Consider the following 21,513-nt stretch of genomic DNA (forward strand, 5'->3'; position numbering starts at 1 on the left):
GGACAGGACAGAAAGTGTGATAGAGAGGCAGGGACTGCATCAGAAAAGACCAGGAGCTGAGACTCTTTTTAGGATCACCTAAAGCACAACCACATATAAACGAGGCTGTTTGTTCTAACATTTAATCAGAATTTGAAGAAAGATTTCTACCTACATATTAAATGCATTTCATTCAAGGCAGGGTTTTTCTTGCGTAAAGAATTTCAAGGCGACTGTCTCTTGTCAAATTCAGTGCCACCTCTGGCTGTCGACAAAAGTCAGGACTGGACACATGCTCCTATACCCCTTTACCACCTGCACAGTTTCTGTTGCAAGTTCTCTTCTCAAACTATTCAACCTTTTCACAGCACAATTGTACAAATCTTTTGTAATGAAACACATTAGTAAAACATTTTTTCACAGAAACCATAGTTTTTCACCAAAATTAAAGGGTTTCTCTTGCAAGTGCAGCACAAAATATTAAAATATTGTATTTCGATTTGTTCTTCTACCGGTTTTTATAAGCTAAAATTTGGGGTTATTTTCATCTGTTTTATACAGAATGTTTGCAAAATAAAACTGCTTTTTTACAATTGTGAGAATTTGGTAGTTTATTAAAGTTAATTGTAAAGCCATTGTTGCCAGTTCTACAAGTTTTTAACAACAAATCCATGCACAAACACTGCAAGCTAAAGTTCAAGGTTATTTTAATCCATTTTATACAGTATGTTTCCAAAATAAAACTTGTTTTACAAAATTAAGCATGTGGTAGTTTATTGAAGTTGACTGTAAAGCCATTGCTTCCAGTCATTAGATTTTTAACCTTTATGAATTTACAATGTTGAAACAATGTCACAATATCAACGTTGATCAAATTAGTAAAATCTAAACATAATCAAAGGTTGATTCAACTATGGTTCCCTACGTTGATTCACCGGTTAATTAATGTTGCAAAGAGCTGAACACGAACCGGCGATCAGTGCAGTTTTGGAGTCGGGCACTTTATCAAGCAGGCTATCAACTGATTTACAATTACAACGTGATTTGTTGCACAATTTTAAAACACTTGTACTGTCCGTCTCATTGATGCCAATCATAACAAAACACAAAATGCCAAAGTATTAATATATATTTAATGTATAAAGTGAAGACTATTGAATGTTATTTTACATTTGATAATTCAGTTTCTGTAGTCTACCTATTGTTAGACCAATATATATATATTTAATCTAGTTGTATTTAGTTAACCTTTTTTTCTATCAATATAGGGATCGAAAATTGTCGAAATTTTATTTAAAAAAATAATTCAGATTTTGTGTCTTTAAAGCGATAGTTCACCCAAAAATAAAAATTAACACATGATTTTATTACCCTCAAGCCATACAAGGTATATAACTTTCAGATGAATTTAATCAGAGTTATAAATTATTAATGTCTGGTTTCACAGACAGGGCTCAGACTAAGCCAGGATTAGGCCATAGTTCAATTAGGACATACATTTATATATATATATATATATATATATATATATATATATATATATATATATATATATATATATATAAAAACGTGCCTTAGAAAAAACATTACTTGATATACATTACACTGATATATTTTAAGATCAGTCAGAGCAAGTTTCTTTCATCTGAAACCGCTCAGACTTAGATTTTAGTCTGATATTAGGCTTTACAACCAAAAGAAGTCCAATAAAGTGCATCCATCCATCATAAAAAATGCCTAACATGGCTTGTGGCATGGCACATTTGTTAACAGGAGCAAAGTAAGCAAAGTTTCCTTTTAGCAAATAAAACCAGTCTCCAAAATCCTCCAAAATTGCTCTCTTTGTTGCGCTTTTGCATTCGCCACTTCTCACCGTACCTTATCCTACGTCCAGCCTAAATCCAGAAGAACTGTGACAATGTCTCCAAGACACCTGAAGAAACCTTACTGCAAAGCTACCTGAAAAACTATGCGCAAGTGCACCTATAGAGCAAAAGCTGCTTTAAATGCAAAGGGTGGTCACACCAAATGTTGGTTTGATTTAGTTAATAGCAATGAATTGATAAATAAAATCTATGTATGACATTATTTTTCACAGATCTCTGTGTGGAGCACTGGCTGTTGTCAAACTCCTTGTGCAAACAAAAATCTCACTGCATTATTACAATTAATGGCAAAAGGAATGTTTGGACATGTAAACTGATATTTCTTACTGACACAGTAAAGTTAAATTCTGTGTGTTGGACTTGATCAAAAGTATATTTTTAGGAACTACAGCAAATTACCTTAATTTTGACATTGCTATCTGCTGAAAACATATGTGTCCTGCTAGAAGATTACCACATACATTTGAATTATTTGAAAAAAAAAATAATGTCACTTCTTTCAGAGCTGCACCTTTGCACGTTTCACAATCATTCTTTCTGTGATTGCTTAAGAATCTGATTGAGTGTTCACATAAATACTAACCAAATGACCTTTCTGCACCTTTTCGACCTCTTCTGCTCACAGAGTCTGCATTTGTTTGATCCACAATACAGTAAAATCAGTAATTTTATTAAATATTATTACAATTTAAAATAACTATATTCTATTTGAGTATATTTTAAAATTAAATTTATTCTCGTGATACAAAGCAGAGTTTTCAGCATCATTACTCCAATCTTCAGTGTCACATGATAATAAATCATTCTAATATGCTGATTAGCTGCTTGACAAACATTTAATTATTATTATCAAGGTTATAAATAGCTGTGCTGCTTTATATTTTTGTGGATTCTTCCTGGATACTTTGATCAATAGAAAGTTCAAAAGAATGACGTTTTCGAAATTCAAATCTTCTGTGCAATGTAAATGTCTTTACGTTCACTTTTGATTAATTTAATGCATCTTATAATGCATATTTTTAAGAATCTATAAAACAAGTTGATACATATGTATATAATGTTTATGCAATGATACATGCTGATAATCAAAAACACGTTTTTTTTTTTGAAGTCAGGCTTAGGTTATTGTTTTCATCAACAAATTCATGCAAATTCACCATTGCATGCAAATATTACGAAATCAGATTGCTACACTATACATTTCAGCTATATTTCTTAAAACGCACACGGACACACACACTATCAGCATTATAAAAAGCCACATTTCCCTCATCTTACGGTTTGAAGAGTCATTGTCATCTGGCTGTGAGCAACTGACTTTTCTGATCTTCACCTCTCATCATTGTCCATGCGATCCTGGAAAATAACAAAAAAAGAAAACAGAATCTAAAAAAAGAGACAACAATATTCTCAGGTAATATTACAATTCCATTAGTGAACATCACAGACTTAAGTCATTATTTCAAACATTTCTGCTATATGTCAGAAAATACCAATACAAATTTAAACATTTTATTCAGTATTTGTAAAAGTCTTTTTTGTTTCTGGTTTTCTTCCAGCATCTGATCTTCACTAGATCTACTAGATCATCTGAGGGATTTGACCTAATCAAGATGCTGCTGATCATTGAAGCTGTTCTTCTCATTTTAGCTGCTCTAGGACAGGTAAACTTGTGTTCAATATGAATATTACAGACATGAATACTGATGATTGATCATTATGATTCCTGTTGCTGCAGGATCACAGAGCAGCTGCTGTTTCAGAACCGATATTTCCACTGGATATGGCACCGAATTCAGTTGATGACCAATATTTGGGCTGTAAGGGGAAAATGGCATACCTGGTGAAGACAAAATATCTAGAGAAGGAAATGAAAAACTCAGCTAAATTCAAATATTATTGGCAAAACAGTGAAAATTTTGTCAAGTTTCCAAAAGATCAGTTAACAAGGAATCATTTAGTCGCTCTTCATATGTACACTGGTAAATATATATATCGTCAGTTTAATGATGACACTCGTTACGGTAAAAACCAATACAAAGGCAAGAAATTCTCATGGTATTCACTCCACTTCCTGCTAACAGATGCGATACAGATTCTGAAGAAACAACAAAATAAATGCTATAAAACTTATCGTGGTACTACAGCTAACTTTGATAAGTATGTTCTGAACAAAGAGATTCGTTTCGGCTCATTTACATCCTCCTCTCTCGATCGTAAAGTAACACAAAGTTTTGGAACTAAATCTTGCTTTGAAATCATAACTTGTGAAAGTGCTGAGCTGACAAAATATTCTCAGTATCCTTACATAAAAGAGGTGTTGATTCCTCCGTATGAGAAGTTTAGAGTCATTGCTGTCAAGACAAAAAAATATTATAAAGATCTCTGGTGTAACACCGTCTTTACTTTGAGAAGCACTGGAAGAACAAGTTACATGAACTGTGCTCTATTCTAGAAAGGCTAAAAACATATGTGTTGCATTGAATTTTTTTTTTTTTTTTGAATAAAAGTGCTCTGAATTGACATGATTCAATTATCGGTTCCACACAAATTGATATAATTTTTCCCTCAGAATTTGTGTAATTCTTTGTCAGAAAACAAGTTGTTTGTATCATTTTCACATGATGAAATAAAGTTATTTTAAGTGACTCAATTGAGTGTCCTTAAAGTGAATAAATGTGTGTCTCTAATTCTTATCTTCATTTATACTTACATCGTTTTGCATCACATCACTGAACAAGTTTAGGAATTGCTTTTTAGTTTTACTTAACTGTTAGCAGTAGTGTGATAACTACTAAATGACTTTGAAATTCAAATTCATCATAAAATACATATGTGACCCTTGAGCACAAAAGCAGTCTTAAGTTGCTGGGGTATATTTGTAGCAATAGCCAAAATACTTTGTATGGGTCAAAATTATAGATTTTTCTTATTTGCCAAAAATCATTAGGACATTAAGTAAAGATATTTAGTAAATGTCCTACTGTAAATATAACAAAACTTAATTCATGATTAGTAATACGCATTGCTAAGAACTTATTTTGGACAACTTTAAAGGTGATTTTCTCAGTATTTAAATTTTTTGCACCCTCAGATTCCAGATCTTCAAATAGTTGTATCGTGGCCAAATACTGTCCAATCCTAATAAACCATGCATCAATGGAAAGCTTATTTATTCAGCTTTCAGATGATGTTTACATCTCAGTTTCGAAGAATTTACCCTTGGTTTTGTGGTCCAAGGTCACATATTTCCAAGTCATTTAAGAAAAAAGAAATTGCTCCTTTATTGTTTTTTTTTTTATGATAACCTGATTTTACATTCATCTCTGTTGTTGACAACTGAACCTAGAGTCAATAATCAGACTCCTGGCTAATTTAGAACTTTAAAAATTAGTATGTAGAACTTTATAGGCTATCGTAACAGTTGCTTTAATGCAACAATGTTCTATATGTTAACATTACTTAATGCAAGAGTTAAAATGAAATGAAGATAATTTTTTTCAGCATTTCTTAATCTTGGTTAATGTTAATAATTTAAATTAATAGACATACTAATACATTTGAATATTTCAATTTGAAATTAAATGAAGATGAATGAACAGCATAATGGGCCTACACTGAAAAAAAAAACTGGCATAGAAATAATTCCCCCTCAGAACTTGCTAGTAAACTTCACAGTTGGTTACAAAGAAATGGCAAGTAACACTGAATTAAATGTAAAATTTTAAAGTAGAATGACTGAAATAATATATTCTTATAAAACACTCCAAAATTCATTTTTTTAGTGTATAATTGCAAATTAACATTCACGTAAATTAATAAATGCCTTAAACCCAGTAAGCCTATTCTCAAATATTTATGCTTCTAAACTGCTATATAATTATATTATTATTATTAAAAAATATTTAACATCTACATTATAAGTGTCAAAAGATGAGAGAAACGAGAAAGGCTTTGTCAGCCCAGAACAGAAATAAGAGGAAACTTTGTCAGTAGGCTTGATCAACAGGCTTGGCAACTAAAGCAATTATTTTGATTTCAACATTCTTATCTTTTGTAAACAGATGAGAGCTGATTAAAGAAAAAGAAGAAGAAGTATATTTCACCCGAAGATTACAACATACATTTCATATGTTTTGATGACCTGCACAGTACTGGTCCCTTCTTTCCCACACGAACACAGTGACACAGCAGAGATCTTTCTGATCTCTTCTGCTCTTGACAGCAAATCTTGGTTATATATATATATATATATATATATATATATTCTAATGAACAGGGGAAAAAATTAAAGCTGTTTTACTCTTTTATTTGTTGATGCTTGAAAACCCCTTTTCATCTCAGATGTTGCATGATCGTTCTTGTATGCAATCATACAAGCTGTTTAATACAAAAACTTTCCTTTGTTAATTTCATTTGAGCTCAGAGTTAGGGTTGTGTTTAGAGATGGGACGTCCGGTTTACTTCTCTAAATTGCACATTTTCATGCGAATTCACCATTGCATACAATTACTATGAATTCTCAAGAAATCATGTTGAAAGGTTCACCTGTCCAGTTTGAAACCACACAAACCAGAGAACACTATTACTTCTTAAAACACACACACACACACACACACACACATATTATCAGTGATATAAAAAACCACCTTCTTCATCGTTTGAAGAGTCATTGCCATCTGGCTGTTAGCGACTGAATTTTCTGATCTCCTCTCATCATTAAGCTTCGGAAAATTAACGGAATCTGACAAAAAGAGACAACTATATTCTCAGGTAAGTTAATATTATAAAGGTTCATAATATAACCTTCAGTAACCTATAATTTCTGCTAATTTGCAGAAAATACCAGTTGCACAAATTGTCTTGTGTAAGGAATGAATTAAGAAAATGATTGTGCAACATATTCCCACTGAAGTAATAGATTTAGTATTTGTGTAATACTTTTGTGTCTCTGGCTGTCTTCCAGCATCTGATCTTCACTAGATCTACTTGATCATCTGAGGGATTCAACTGAATCAAGATGTTGCTGATCATTGAAGCTGTTCTTCTCATTTTAGCTGCTCTAGGACAGGTACGATTGTGTTCTAGTATGAATATTACAGACATGAATACTGATGATTGATCATTATGATTCCTGTTGCTGCAGGATCACAGAGCAGCTGCTGGTGCAGAACTGAAACTGGATATGGCACTGAATTCAGTTGATGACCAATTTATGGGCTGTACATCGAAAATGGCATACCTGGTGAAGACCAAATATCTACAGAAAGAAATCAATAGCTCACCGCAATTTAAAATTGGTTGGAAAGTGGGTGAAAATGTTGTCAAGTTCCCAAAAGGTTACCTGACAAGGAATCATTTAATCGCCATTTATGTGTACAGTGATAATAATATATATAAGCAATTCAATCCTGACAATCGTTACGGTAGAAAACAGTACGAATTCAAGACATACAAATGGTATTCCCTTAACTTTCTGTTAACAGATGCGATACAGATTCTGAAGAAAACACAAAATGGATGCAGGTATACTTTTCGTGGTACAAATGTTGAATTTGATAAGTATGTTCTGAACAAAGAGGTTCGTTTCGGCTCATTTGCTTCATCCTCAATTGATTATAATATTGCACGAGGTTTTGGATCTAAATCATGTTTTGAAATCTACACTTGTAAAGGTGCTGATGTGGCAAAATATTCTAAGTATCCTTATGAGAAAGAGGTGCTGATTCCTCCATACGAGAAGTTTAAAGTCACTGCTGTCAGGACGAGAAAATATCAGCCTTATCTCTGGTGTGAAACCGTGTACACTTTAAAAAGCACTGGAACACGAAGTAACCTGAACTGTGCTCTATTCAAGAAACCAAACAAGTAAATGGTTTTTACTGAAAAAGTGCTCTGAATTAGTCAGTTCCACATTTTCTGTTATTTCTTCTTCAATAATTCTTTGTCAGTAAACAGATTTTACATAATGAAATAAAGCATATAGACACTGCAACAGCTGTCACTCATTTTCTTTTGTTCATTCATCTGTCAATGTGTCCACATATTTCACAACCCTTTTCATGAGAAACGATGGAAACTACTATAACTTGGTGAGCAGTCAATTTATAGGCAAATAGACCACAGAAGCTACCAGCCTAAACATAGTGTTTAGTCAACACATAGCAAATGTGATGCTCAAGCTAAAGGATGATTTGCTATGACTCCTTCCACAACATATAGCAGAAGCTGATTATCTTTTCTTCATTTACAAATATGTAACGCACAGAGAAATGATGGAAGTATATAGTGTCACGAAATCTGTCCCGACACCACAAATACTTCGTATAGGCTTATCGTACACTCTAAAAAAAATACTGGGTTAAGTACAAAACAGCACTTTTTATACTTACTTTTTTCTAAGCATTTATATTTATATATATATATATATATATATATATATTTTTTTTTTTTTTTTTCTTTTACCATTAATGATAAAATATATATTTCTAAAACAGACGTTTCTGCTTAAAACATTATAAATATACCATACCTGTATTAAACACTAACTATTGCTGTTTTCAGGTTTTCATTTCCATAACCAATGAGTATTTTACGACACATTTGTATTTATAGCGTGGTCTGATGCTGTGCTAAAATCAACAGAAATTAAAAAAATACAAAAATAACAGGACAAACCATGTCTACTGATGTTTATTTTCTTTTCATATAAAAAGGCAAAATTACTGTATACAATTAAATGAGACCCTGGATCACAAAACTTAAGTCTTAGGTCACTGTGGTATATTTGTAGTAATAGCCAAAAATACATTGTATGGGTCAAAATTATTTTATGCCAAAAATCATTAGAATATTAAGTAAGGATCATGCTCCATGGAGATATTTAGTAAATATCCTACCATTAATATATCAAAACTTTATTTTTGATTATTAATATGCATTGCTAAGAACTTCATTTGGACAACTTTAAAGGTGATTTTCTCAATATTTTTACACCCTCAGATTCCAGATTTGAAAATAGTTGTATTTTGGCCAAATATTGTGGTATCCTAACAAACATCCATACATCACTGGAAAGCTTATATATTCACTATTATTTGTATGTGATGTATAAATCTCAATTTCGAAAAATTAACACTTAAGACTGGTTTTGTGCTCCAGGGTCACAAATGGAAAGCAGGGGAAAGTATAATGGTTTAAAACTGTTTGATTGTGTGCAATAAAATACAGTGAAATCCAGTTTTCCGCTATTTCTCAGACGTTCTCCACCTTAATGATGTTCAGCTCGGGCTCGTGGGGTGAAAGCGGAAGACTAGAGGACTGGTTAGGAGGGCTACGAGCCTGGAATGAGCCGTCTGCACTGGTGGAGGGCATGTCTGCTGATTTATTATCCATCCCTGTGAAGGATTCTGTGTGCGGCTGTGTGTACTGAAGTGCGCTGGGTGCGAATGCTTGCGTGAAAGTCGCCGTGCGCGCTTGTGCCTGGGAGAACGGGGGCCCCCCGGAGGTTGGGCACTGCTGAAACCCGTTCATGGTAGGTGGGCTGAGCTGGTCTAGAGAAAACACCTCAATGCTCTCCAGACCAGAATCATGGATCTCGTTGTATCGCGTCTGAGCTTGGCTGCACTGAGCGTAAGCGCCCTGACCGGTCGCAGTCTGGCCGAAGGGTGCAGAGGAGGACAGGGAACAAGACGCTGGTAACGTTGGCGCAGATGTGGACTGCAGAGGCTCGAATTTGGATGCAAGATTCTGCAGGGTGCTGAGGATCTGCTTCTGGACTTGAGTCTGCTGGGCTTGTTCTCTCTCCAGTCGGCCCTGATGGTCCACCATCATCCTCAACGCCAGTCCCAAACTTCTCAGCTCGGAGCCCAACAGCTGGATCTGCTCCTGCAGGCCGCTCACGGCTTCAGGGTCCAGGCCGCTCCTCTGGGGAGGAGGTGAGGGCTGGTTGCTCACATTTTGGACCCGTGCAGGGGGGGCTGGATTTTGGGACGTCGTCCCAGTAGTGGATGGGTCAGGGAGGCGGATGCTGACACGTGGTGAGTGTTGAGGAGCGCGAATGGGAACGCTTACCCGCTGGTGAATCCACCTCCTATGAGGACTGGCTCCTTGGTGCAAGGATCTCTGGGAAATAAAAATCGTATTAAGCCCTAAATCTATACTGATGAGAATAATGATATTAACAATATATTATACTGTATTAGTTTAACCATTATTATTATTATTAACATTACATTTTTTATTATATTTTATGAAATAAATTTCAAATCATTCAGGATATTGGTTGTCGGACACTTTCAGTCACCATGAAATCTAAATTTACAAATACTTTTGAAATACTGCACTGTTGTTCATTGTAAATTATTTTTTCGTACATCATTGTTTTGTGTGTTCTAGTATTCTTTAAATCAAAATAACTCTTTAGTGAGATCTCTTCTCTGGTGACACGTTTACTGGGGTGACGAATTCTCTAATCATAATAGTACTGGACTGATGATGATGTTTGATAACTCACCATGTTTGGAGGTCTGGCTGTAGTTAGGTCATAAGAAGCTGTCTGAGGTAACGCAAGCTTTCTGCCTTCAGACCCAGAGAAAGAGGACGGGTCTCGTCTAACTGACAGCGACACCTGCGGGCCGCTCTGAGCAACGCTGTCTCTGACCTTCACAAAACACATACATGCAAGTTATTAAAGGTGGAAAAAAAAACACTTGGAAATTAAATATTATAACAAAAAAGTCTTCTGTGAATTATATATAAATAAGAATTTTTTGCATCGCTTTTTTTTATGAAGTATAATACCATGTAATGTGCACGTTTAAAAACTTTTAATTAATGTAATTCAGTAATATAATATACAATTAGAATTATAATAAATAAATAACTTGTGATTTTTTTTAAATAATTGAAAAATGTTCTGATTATTATCAATGTTGAGAACAGTTTTGCTGCTTCATATTTTTTGTGAAAACTGTGATATTTTTTCCCATGATTCCCTGAATTAAAAGTTCAAAAGAACAGCATTTTGTTTTTTAATAGAAATGTTTTGTTAAAGTATGAATGTCTTTACTGTTACTCTTAATACATTTAAATGCATCCATGCTGATATATCTTTTCTACAAAAAAAAACCTTACTGAGCCCAATCTTATGAGCAGTGGTGTATGTATATGCTAGTAGACTCCACCCACCCGTGCTCTGTGGAGCAAAGCCTTATCCAGCAGCCGTTTACGAGCCACTAGCACAGGATTGGCAGGTGAAGGTGTGTGTCGTCGTCTCACATGATTAGCAGCACTCATTGCTCCCGTTCCCAGTCCTGAACGCGGCCCTTGGACGCCAGCGTGCTGAGTGCCCTGTGCCAATGATGTGACGCTGACAATCCGGATGTCCTCATCTTTCTCCCCACCTTGTGTCACACTAACACCTGCCGAACCCGTTCTGGAAGACCGTCCTCCTCTCGCATCCAAGGACGATCCAGCCTGATGGGAGGCAGTGACTCGAGAAGCCTCTCGGAGGAGGTTCCTCAGCTGCTGATCACTCCAGCCGGCCGGCCGCGTCTCAGAGCTGGCCACGTCTCTGGCTGCCGTTTGCACCAGTTTGCTGCTGTTCACAGCCACTCCATCCTCCTTTCGAGCTCTCCCTTGAAACTCCTTCAGGAAAAGATAGATGGCCTGCGCAGACACCTTGATGTTCTCCAGCTCCAGCACAGCTTTGATCTTACGGAAGCTCAAACCTGCCTCCCGCAGCTCCACCACCTTGCGCTTGGCTGCATCGTCCAGTCTGCCCATGCTGAGACCACAGCACTGACACTAAACAGCCGGCTGGTTAGCGCAGATCCTGAAATCAAGTCAAAAACAAAAGTGATATCACCTAGAAAATTATGTTCAGATTCAGAATGAAATATATATATATATACTGAACAATATATTCAGTATATATATATATATATATATATATATATATATATATATATATACTGTATAAGAATATAATGCATATTGCGTATTATTTGTTTAGATTCCCAACAGTAATGCTATCACTTTCCAAACTGGTTTGCCAGGGTGACAAACACCAGGAAAACAGACCACCAGGATCAGCTAAGCACCTTAGACTGGTTTAAGGTTTTCTTTAAAAAAAAATGTTAGACCAGCTGCCCTTTAAAAACAACAACAACAACAACAAAAAACAACAACAAAAAACCCTGAAGTGAGCTGAAGCAAGTTTACATCCATGTAGCAACAATGCATGGGGAAGTGCACTAAAAACACAATGGAAATCCAGGATTCCTCACCTACTGCGACTTTGCTCTTCTGCTATTTATGTTCAAAGCAACGATCTGCTCCATATTAGAGTATATCCGTGTTTATCCGTAACGTGCGTCTGAAAATGTCAACACAACAACAGTACGTGTCGTTGTATTTGTTTTTATACAGTCTATGGTTGTAACGCGCACATTACTTCTTTACTTTATGACCATTGCATTTACACACGCCCCGCCTCCGTGCGCCTGTCGCAGGATCAACATCGTCACGGCTTCGTGCTCACGCAAGCGTCAACAAGACGCGACCTTAGTTACGCTCGGCGTTGAGTGTGTCGCGTTCTGCTCATTCATCATGTAAGTTCGAGTCTTTATTTTAATTAATATTTATAATACGTAGCCGTTTTTGTGTCATATATGAGGTTGAGGGCACGCAGAGAGATACTAGCACCGTTTATTATTATTAATTGTCGACATTTTCCCCAATCCAGTTCAATATAGGCGGGATTAGCATTAGCTCAGCGCGTGAAATAAACTGAATCAATAAACGTAACTTGAGGAAAATAAACAAAGCCGTCAAATGTTAAGGATTCATATTACTACTTATATATAATAAAATATATATTTTTATACTTATAAGGCCGGAATTTCAATGCAGTGCATTTCTTAGATTACTATTTTAGTAACATATTTAAAATGATTGTTTTTTTTATGCTTGGATTATTCTGAACTATCAGCTTTCGATGTATATGAAGTTCACTGCATTGAAACAAAAACAAGTTGGTTACTATCTATCTATCTATCTATCATCCTTTTTTAAATCATGAGCCATGGTGTTCTTCGTAATAAATTAGCAATTTAGTAATAATCTTAACATTTTGCTCTAAATGTTTGTGCACGAAAAAATATACATTTATAAATCCATAATATACACCTTACAATGCAATACTAAAATGTCATTTTATAAAGAACAAACCATTTTATGCAACTTTCGATGACAAATGTAAACCGTAACAATGAACAACATCATAATAAAAAATAATAAGAGTCAAACAGATGGTACACTATGAGTGGGACAGCTCACTAGTTTAGGAGACACAGGCTGTTTGAAATAAATGTGATGCCATAGTTTTGTTTGTTCACGCAGGGCTCCATCACCGACCAAGCGCAGAGAGCGTTCAGAGGACAAACCCAGGGAACGAGGGAAGGAGAAGACTGCTGGGAAAGAGGGGGCGGAGAAGGAGCGCGGCCGAGACAAGATCCGCAAGCGCCGCAGCAAATCCACCGGCAGCAGCAGGTCAGACGGGGTGCAGCTCAGGCTTCATGTTAGTTATGAGATACGTTCACCTTTTTCGAATCAAGTGTGTCTCATTCGACCTCAGATCCAGCTCCAGCTCCAGCAGCAGCTCTGGATCCAGCTCGGGCTCGTCCAGCGGGTCCAGCTCTTCTTCTGGTTCCAGCCACTCTGGGTCCTCTAGTTCCTCCCGTTCGTCCAGTTCATCCGGGTCCTCCGGGTCTCCCAGTCCGAACCGGCGGCGGCACGACAACCGGCGCCGCTCGCGATCAAAGTAGGTTCTGGGCTTTTTGACCCCAAACACTTTATTCAAATGATGTTAAGTAGGTAATGGTGAGAAAACCAAGCGTTCTGCTTTTAACCAGTTCCAAATCACAAAAACGGACTGATGATAAAGAGAGGAAGAGGAGGAGCCCGAGCCCCAAACCCACCAAACTTCATCTGGGAAGACTCACCAGGAACATAACCAAGGTACGGTTCAACATCAGCTCTGGTGCTTCTCAATCGGTCGCTTTTATTGAACATGTTCTGTGTATTATAAATGTTCTCATGATCCGAAATATTTTGTAGTCAATACCAGTGAAATTTCATGATATAACAGGAACTCGAATACACTATTAAACATGTTTAATAGTATATAAATACATGAAATAAAAGTATGTTGCCATTTTATTTAGCATTTCTTAAGGATACTACATGCATTTTTTTCCATCCAGTGGTCTCATGTAGGCTTGGGTATTATTTGAATATTATCAATTCCGATTCTGATAATCGATTCCCTGTTTTGATTCCAATATGATTAAAAATAAAAGAATTAAAAATTTTAGATATCATGTGTCACTTTCTGCAAAGCATTTTGTTGCACCTGAATACCATGATCAAAATTCAGACTCGATTAAGAGCTGTTTATGTGCAAAAATAAAGCTGCACAATTCTGGATTATTCATAAATGTATATTCATAAATTACATACGATGTTTTAAACTTAAATGTACCAGTACTTATTCTTTCTTCAGTACTCATCTCTGCTGTATTGATTTTTGCTGATCTGCTTCGGCACTTGCCTTAGGAACATATTCAAGAGATCTTTTCGACTTATGGCAAGATCAAGATGATTGACATGCCTCCGGACCGTTTACACCCGAATCTGTCGAAGGGTTACGCTTATGTGGAATATGAGTCTCCAGAGGACGCCCAGAAAGCCCTGAAACACATGGATGGAGGTATGTGTGGCCAGATAAAAAAACAACTGAACTGAATCACTTGCAGGGTTGTTATCATTAACTAAAACCATAAAAAATGAATTTGAAATAAAATGATACAAAAACTTTTATTTTAGCTAGTTAACAAGATATCATTCCTCGTTTTCAATTTAACCTGACGTACTAAAATAACAAACTAATACTGAAATAGAAATTATTATAAATTAAAAGGGTTTCTGTGGGTCTTAATTTGAGATGCAAAATTGATGATTTGAAGTCTTGTTTTGAGAAACTGAATAAAATTAAATGAGTTTATCAGAAGGGACCGTAAAAGATTCTATTCTATATTCTAGTTAAGCTATTTTTTTGTGTATAAAATTATTGAAAGGCGAATGAAAATTGGTTGGACTTTGAAGTGTTGCTAATATTACTGATTGTTATCCTTTAACATTAACACTTACAAAAGATATTGATATATTTCCCTTTAATCTTGTTTTTAAGTTTTCTTTAATTGTTCTTAATGTCTTCAGTGTACCTTTTAGAAACCCTGTTAATAGACATTTAAAGTAACACATCAAAGACCAAAGAAAATGACCAAAACTTTAGACATTGAAATAAAATCAGGAAAAAATGTAAAGAATTAAACTAAATGTTATAATAAAGCTAACTAACATAGTGTTCAGTGAGTCGGTTCACCAGGTTTCTAACTCTCTTGCTGTCCTCAGGTCAAATCGACGGTCAGGAAATCACAGCCACAGCTGTCCTGGCCCAGAGGATACGACCTGTCCCGAGAAGACCGTCCCCTCCGCGCCGAATGCCTCCGCCGCCGCCCATGTGGCGCCGCACGCCGCCTCGCATGAGGAGAAGGTTGGCGCTTTTAATACATTTTAGTCCTGCTGGCATGTTGTGTTTTCTGTGCAGGTCGATAGGAACCAATCTGTGTCCAATACTCTAAATTTCATTTTAGTCCTCACTTCACATCTGTTTGTGAATAACCGATCTGTCCTTTCACCTGGCATTTCTGTTTATTCGTCCTCATGCTTCACAGGGAAGACAGACTTCCTGCCTTTTATGTGTCTTATCAGTTAATTAGAGTGTGTGTGTGTGTGTGTGTGTGTGTGTGTGTGTGTGATTTATCTTTGCCAGAGCTGACAGTCGTCCTTTTCCCAGGTCTCGGTCTCCTCGACGCCGCTCACCCGTGAGAAGACGTTCCCGATCCAGGTCTCCGGGTCGCAGGAGACATCGTTCCCGCTCCAGTTCCAACTCGTCCCGTTAGCAAGACTCTGCATTCTCACGAATGGCTTGTCTTTTTGGCCCGCTCATATTTTAGTTGAAAACAACAGATAAATAATCCAGATGTTTTCCTTTTCTCTAGTACCTCAGGATTGTATGTGAAGGCCATGTTTTATAACATCGACGTTAGGGTGAATTTTTATTGGTTTTGTGTTTGTGCTAGATGCTCCATTTTACTGAATTTTTTTTTTTTTTTGAGAAATACAGCTTTTTACTGGTTTATGTCCATGGGATTAAAAGAGCAAACTTTTTTTTTTTGCCAAATGTTAACATTTGTTCACCGAATTGCTTTTGCTATTACAAACTATTACAGTTCCACAAAATTCATCTCTGAAGAACACCACCTAATCCTGTAAAATCTGATGATATGTAAGATTGAAAATGGAAAATCAATAAACCAGTTTAACAACTGAAATCCTCAGGGCTGTCATTTTTCTCACCCTTACGTTGTTTCAAACCTTTGTCTTTATTCCTTAAAGTAAAAAGAAATGTTCTTTTAACCCTGTAAAGCCTGACATTAAATTATAGTCAGAAAAATATAAATTTATGAACAGAATACCTTAATGAACCTTTTCTAGAAGATATAAAATACAATGCTTTTTGTTTATTATATTTGATACATCAGGCTTGTAATATGACAGAGAAATAAGGAGGGAAAAAATATTCAGAGGCTCAAAAATATGCAGTTTGGTACAGATGCTGATATATATATATATATAATTTAATTTCAAATTTGAAATAGAAAATTACATTTATAATTTACACTAAAATTGTAAATGAAATCCTTGTAGCGTGTAATTTAAGTCAATCTTTATAACAGTATAGCAGATAATATCAGTCGTAACTCTAGATCTCCCAACATGTCTTTGTAAGATATTTAAATGCTAGTTTTATGATCAAAGCTTTGTAGTTTTAAAACCATGCAATGCAATTCAAAAAAGATTGTGAGATGAACAAATAAATGTTCCTCAAAAGCCTGATGGATCGTATTTGATTCATTTTACATGTAAAAATTGTTTTATGGATAATCAAGTATTGACGTTCATCAATAGAAATGTTATTCTTGTGTTAATTTTATAAAAATCAGTAAAGATTTTAGCAAAAAATATATGAGAAGCATGATCTGAACGTGCACATTTTTACATCTATACTAATAGGCCTTTTACTACTAAAACAGCATCAATCAGACAACACAAGGCAGCTAATAGACTGTGCAATAGGTTTTTTAGCAGTTTTGCTCATGTTGAGCATTTAGCAGCCTTAGAAATTTGCATATCAAATACCATAAAATAGTGTTTAAATGTTCACAGTTGTAAATATGACTTCAGAGACCATTTAATGTCCAATTTCTGCTTAGAAAACTGTTATTTATGATCATTCTGATAGCATGCGAAGGCAACATTGCTCACATGGCATTAATGTGATTGACTCAAAATATGTCAGAGCCCAAACATGGCAAAACTTGATGCGTTGGTCATTAATATGAATCGGTATGCTTAAGTCTAATTAAGATTTATACTTGGGGAAAAATATGCCAGAGTAATTGGTCACCGGTGAAAACATGAAATACAGTGACGTTCGTGCTATAAGTGCTGAAGCTAAACAGCCAAACCTGCTCAGCTGGACTTCTGTGCCTCTTCATTTAATTCAGCCATTAACATGGACATTAAAACAGCACTTTATCAGCAGCTGATCCCCGGGGCTGACAAGCCCAGACGCTCGTGTTTGGAAATGAGCTTCTGTATCTGTGGCCTGCTGGAGATTGACTCGTATGTGTCAAGGGTAATGAGGCATGTTGGGTCACAAGCTTGTGGCTGTCAGGCACAATCCACAGGAAGCGGTAGGGAGAATTGTACCCGGGAAAAAAAAGGGCATTTTCAGCTGCAGATGAGGTTTAATGTAAAGTGATGGAATGTGATCCACATTGTGATTGTGATCACTGAATTTGCTTGTAGACCAGTTTTAAAGTACTAATTACTTCAAGCTGCTTAAATGTCATGTCCAAGAGTGTTTGGTGATTGAAGGTGATTGAACTAGATTTATCAATGTGTTTTGCTTATATTTCACCATAAAAATCTACATATTTTATCCAAATATATATATATATATATATATATATATATATATATATATATATATATATATATATATATATATATATATATATATATATTACATTCTATTGCATGTTTTACATTATTTTGTGTCCTATTGTAAATTAAGAAAAGCATTATGTTAAAAAAAAATGTATTAGGGTTTTATATATATATATATATATATATATATAACTTCAGATATTTAATATAGGTAAAAGGTGATACTTTTTTTAATACTGTGTTCAAGAAAATATAGCTACGTACATCAGAATAACTTGCATGCTATTTTCCATAACATACAGTACATTCACTGAAAATACACAATACATTTACTTGGCCTACATAAGATTCACTGCTGATCAGCCAAACATCTTAAAGAAACTGTAAAATAGATGGCTGTGTACAGGAAACAATGCAAATATGCTCCATATTTGATCGCATACATTCATTCTAGTACACACGTCAAAGCTTAACAGCCTCAGTGACTTATTCAAATTAAATATGTACAATATCCTCATTCAAATATGTGCAGACATGATCTTATCAAAATGATTAAAGGGTCAGGAAACATATTTCTTACCCTTTTATTTGTTATTTTTTTGCATGAAGTCTGATCGTGGCTTTAAATGATCTGTCATATCAATACATTGGCAGTAAAAGACATTAGCTTTATGATTGTTCAGAGAAGAATGCTGGAAATGAAAAAACGTATTATTGGTTTTTGTTTGGCCCTTCATCTAGTGGCCTCAAAAAGTATATGAACACAAAAGACACACTTAAAAATGTACAAACCTCTGCATTATACAAAATACCAAACCATCCAAAGCAGTGACATTCAGACATGAGTCACGATACATTTGCCACTCTGGAATCTATAGTTTGTCATTTTTTGCAATTCATGTTGTAAAGTGAACGATCCGTGCAGACAATTTAGGTGAAAAACGACAGAGGCAAAAATGGTAGAAACAAATAAGAAATAAGAAATATCAGTTTGGATGATATACAGTACAGACACTTTAGCAGCACCTTGACATCCTAGTCTATAGTTTTGCTTCATTTGTATTCTGTACATATCTAACATTCAATATTACACGCCTTTTGCCTATATTTCACTGACATGACAGAGATCTCACAGGTTATACAGATTAACCTTAAATCAGTAACAGGCTCCTATTTCCAGAACATTCTACTCATCAAGTAAAAAAACTAAGATTAGGTAAGACTTTACATTACAGGGTCCATATTAATGTAACTGATTACAACAGCAAGAACATTCCATATGCATAATTACAAGCTGCTCCACAAAATAACTGCATATTAAGAGCATTTTGATTACTGTTACACACACTTTATAGAATTACACTTTAAAAAACAACAACCTTGGATTGAAATGCAAATGTACTGACATGTATGCACTTGCAATTATATTGTTTTAAAATGCTCATAATCAGATTATTTTTATGGATTACCCGACAAATGTATCGATTCTCCCTAATTCTTCTTTTAATAACAATATAGAATGGCCATGTACTTTAATTGGCAAACAAATGCATCTGAATTTGAGAACTAAAGCACCTCTCAGTCAATTCCACAATCTATGAGATGAATAATTATTTAAGTTAATAAACACTGCTGATGTTTAATTGACAAAAAAATATTTAAAATGTGGAAGACTTTGACCTTGTCATCGCTGTTTTCATGTTTATTAATGTTTGTTCATGTTATGCAGGGATTCCCAAACTTTTTTTAACCTAAAATATTAACTTGAAATCCCCAAAGCTAATATTTCAATAATTGAACAACACATTTGCATGTTGTTTATGATGTTGATTATAGGTCACATATTTTATTTCTCAATTATTATTTAACAATAATCCCAATTAAATAAGCAAGATAGGTCAAAGGTAATCTAAAAGTAGTCAGAATACATGATCTAAAAAGAGCAATCTAGATACTAGATACTGACTACAGTTTTCCTCATGTAATTTTTATGTAATATACCCAGTACCGCAGTATGTATTCATGTTATACATTTTTTAAGATAGAAAAATAGTCACATGTTTCATTTGAGTGTTTAAGTCTGTGTATGGAAGTGAGCCAGAGTTTGTTCACTTAAATTCATTTTTTTTTAAATAATGGATTCACTCATTTCTATCAAGGTCTTTATTGGACAGAGCGTGTGACCTTGCAAACAACATAAGTTAATATTTTTTATCCGTTACCTTGCAATTGAAAGATCATGCATTTTAAATGTGTAAATTAACTATCAACTTTAATGAGTATGCAAGTGTACGTGCCTCAAACTGCTCCTTAGGGCTTACAGACATGGCCACAAAAAAAGCCACAGTTTTGAAAATGAACGCTGTAATGGAAAGTGACCATTTCAGTCTTATAATAAATAATTTTTACATTTCACCACCAACACAGCATTAAGCATTCACAGTTTGCCCTGGTGTAATGAGACAGGTGAATACAGCCTTGTCTAAGACAGAAATCATACATTTTTAAGTCATCTAGCTAGCTTATCTACGAATATGTTCCCCGTTGTATAGTTTAAATATATATGCACCACAGTTACAGCACTCCAGATGGCAGCCTGTTACACCGTCCCGCAGTGAAGATAAATGAATGTGGTTTCCTCCAATAGCTCATTCTGGAGACAGAAATTGATTTTTTGATTTGAAAAGTGTTCTCTTTTTTCGCTTTCTTTTTTCTTGAGGCTGCCCAGCAAAGGATAAATGAGTGCGTATGGTAGACGTTGAAAAGTCTTAATTATTTAGTGTTTGTCACTGTGATAGAAAATCTGTTCATGTACTGAGCAATGAGTGTCGACGTTGTTTAGAATATTGATTTAACTAATAAAGAATGATTCCTCTCTAAAGGTGTTTTTTTTTTTGCTTTCATTGTACACTTAACAGTCAGTTGCACCAGAAGATTTTTGCTGAAGCAGAAGTCATTGTGTTTTTGTTATTCTTCTTCATCAGACAGCAATAAAGAAGCGGGTTTTCAGCACTGATCATATCTAAAGGCTTGATTCTTTAATAAGAGCTTGTGTTGTTTGCGATTGGCCCTTGGAGTCCGACAGCATAATAAAGGAAAATGCCAGCATGGCTTTTTACTGTCACAAAGGGAGGGAGTGCTCTGTCTCTGCATTGAGAAGGTGAGCGGGGAAAGATGGGTCACATACAGTAACATCTCGTTGGCGCCAGCTTTGAATCCTTTTTGTCTTCCTGTAAAATGTTGCTTCGGTGTGCATTCAACTGAAACCATGCTAAAGACAAGGGCTGGGCGATACATCGAATATTGGACAATCTATCGCAGTGTCTATGCTGACGACAAATTGTAGGGAATATTGTGTGTAGAGATAATATTAAAAGTTTAGTTTATATATGACAAAAATGACCACTGTTATGTGGGCTTTTAAATGCTCCAATGGCCATGTGTGAGTGCTTTGTGAAGAGCATCAAAGGTTTCTAATTTTGATGTTTAACAGCATTGAGCATTGTAG

At 35.3% G+C, this 21,513-nt stretch overlaps 4 protein-coding genes across 5 annotated transcripts; 3 read left to right on the top strand and 1 right to left on the bottom strand.

Annotated features, from left to right (window-relative positions):
- The first annotated feature begins 3,125 nt into the window (after positions 1–3,125).
- LOC132149600 (NAD(P)(+)--arginine ADP-ribosyltransferase 2-like) lies at positions 3,126–4,350 on the top strand. The gene is made up of 3 exons (XM_059558984.1): positions 3,126–3,279; positions 3,425–3,529; positions 3,604–4,350. Exons 2-3 carry the CDS (start codon positions 3,479–3,481, stop codon positions 4,318–4,320), a joined length of 768 nt encoding a protein of 255 aa, XP_059414967.1. The 5' UTR covers positions 3,126–3,279; positions 3,425–3,478; the 3' UTR covers positions 4,321–4,350.
- A 2,214-nt stretch (positions 4,351–6,564) lies between these two features.
- On the top strand, positions 6,565–7,906 carry LOC132149599 (NAD(P)(+)--arginine ADP-ribosyltransferase 2-like). The gene is made up of 3 exons (XM_059558983.1): positions 6,565–6,638; positions 6,832–6,936; positions 7,012–7,906. Exons 2-3 carry the CDS (start codon positions 6,886–6,888, stop codon positions 7,735–7,737), a joined length of 777 nt encoding a protein of 258 aa, XP_059414966.1. The 5' UTR covers positions 6,565–6,638; positions 6,832–6,885; the 3' UTR covers positions 7,738–7,906.
- Positions 7,907–8,542: 636 nt separating this feature from the next.
- On the bottom strand, positions 8,543–12,353 carry LOC132149582 (uncharacterized). Its single transcript, XM_059558962.1, has 4 exons — positions 12,155–12,353; positions 11,055–11,700; positions 10,381–10,527; positions 8,543–9,989 (listed from the first exon to the last, which is right to left on the bottom strand). Exons 2-4 carry the CDS (start codon positions 11,649–11,651, stop codon positions 9,120–9,122), a joined length of 1,614 nt encoding a protein of 537 aa, XP_059414945.1. The 5' UTR covers positions 11,652–11,700; positions 12,155–12,353; the 3' UTR covers positions 8,543–9,119.
- LOC132149592 (RNA-binding protein with serine-rich domain 1-like) lies at positions 12,318–16,324 on the top strand. Of its 2 annotated transcripts, none has more exons than XM_059558971.1 (7): positions 12,318–12,478; positions 13,269–13,418; positions 13,504–13,689; positions 13,781–13,886; positions 14,484–14,637; positions 15,342–15,483; positions 15,763–16,324. In XM_059558971.1, the coding sequence occupies exons 1-7, from the start codon at positions 12,333–12,335 to the stop codon at positions 15,890–15,892; spliced, it is 1,014 nt and encodes a 337-aa protein (XP_059414954.1). In that variant the 5' UTR covers positions 12,318–12,332; the 3' UTR covers positions 15,893–16,324. The 2 variants fall into 2 exon arrangements, with proteins under 2 accessions (XP_059414954.1, XP_059414955.1); XM_059558972.1 differs by having other exon boundaries at positions 15,787–16,324.
- The last annotated feature ends 5,189 nt before the right edge of the window (positions 16,325–21,513 follow it).

Source organism: Carassius carassius, chromosome 9 (genome assembly GCF_963082965.1).
Source record: "Carassius carassius chromosome 9, fCarCar2.1, whole genome shotgun sequence".
NCBI lineage: Eukaryota > Metazoa > Chordata > Actinopteri > Cypriniformes > Cyprinidae > Carassius > Carassius carassius.

Coding starts and splice junctions, on each gene's coding strand:
- LOC132149600 (XM_059558984.1), top strand. CDS start 3,479: ATGCTGCTGATCATTGAAGCTGTTCTTCTCATTTTAGCTGCTCTAGGA. Junction 3,530..3,603: donor TTTTAGCTGCTCTAGGACAG/GTAAACTTGTGT, acceptor CTGTTGCTGCAG/GATCACAGAGCAGCTGCTGT.
- LOC132149599 (XM_059558983.1), top strand. CDS start 6,886: ATGTTGCTGATCATTGAAGCTGTTCTTCTCATTTTAGCTGCTCTAGGA. Junction 6,937..7,011: donor TTTTAGCTGCTCTAGGACAG/GTACGATTGTGT, acceptor CTGTTGCTGCAG/GATCACAGAGCAGCTGCTGG.
- LOC132149582 (XM_059558962.1), bottom strand. CDS start 11,651: ATGGGCAGACTGGACGATGCAGCCAAGCGCAAGGTGGTGGAGCTGCGG. Junction 10,528..11,054: donor CTTTGCTCCACAGAGCACGG/GTGGGTGGAGTC, acceptor TGTTTTGTGAAG/GTCAGAGACAGCGTTGCTCA. Junction 9,990..10,380: donor CAGCCAGACCTCCAAACATG/GTGAGTTATCAA, acceptor TTTATTTCCCAG/AGATCCTTGCACCAAGGAGC.
- LOC132149592 (XM_059558971.1), top strand. CDS start 12,333: ATGACCATTGCATTTACACACGCCCCGCCTCCGTGCGCCTGTCGCAGG. Junction 12,479..13,268: donor GCGTTCTGCTCATTCATCAT/GTAAGTTCGAGT, acceptor TTGTTCACGCAG/GGCTCCATCACCGACCAAGC. Junction 15,484..15,762: donor CCGCCTCGCATGAGGAGAAG/GTTGGCGCTTTT, acceptor TATCTTTGCCAG/AGCTGACAGTCGTCCTTTTC.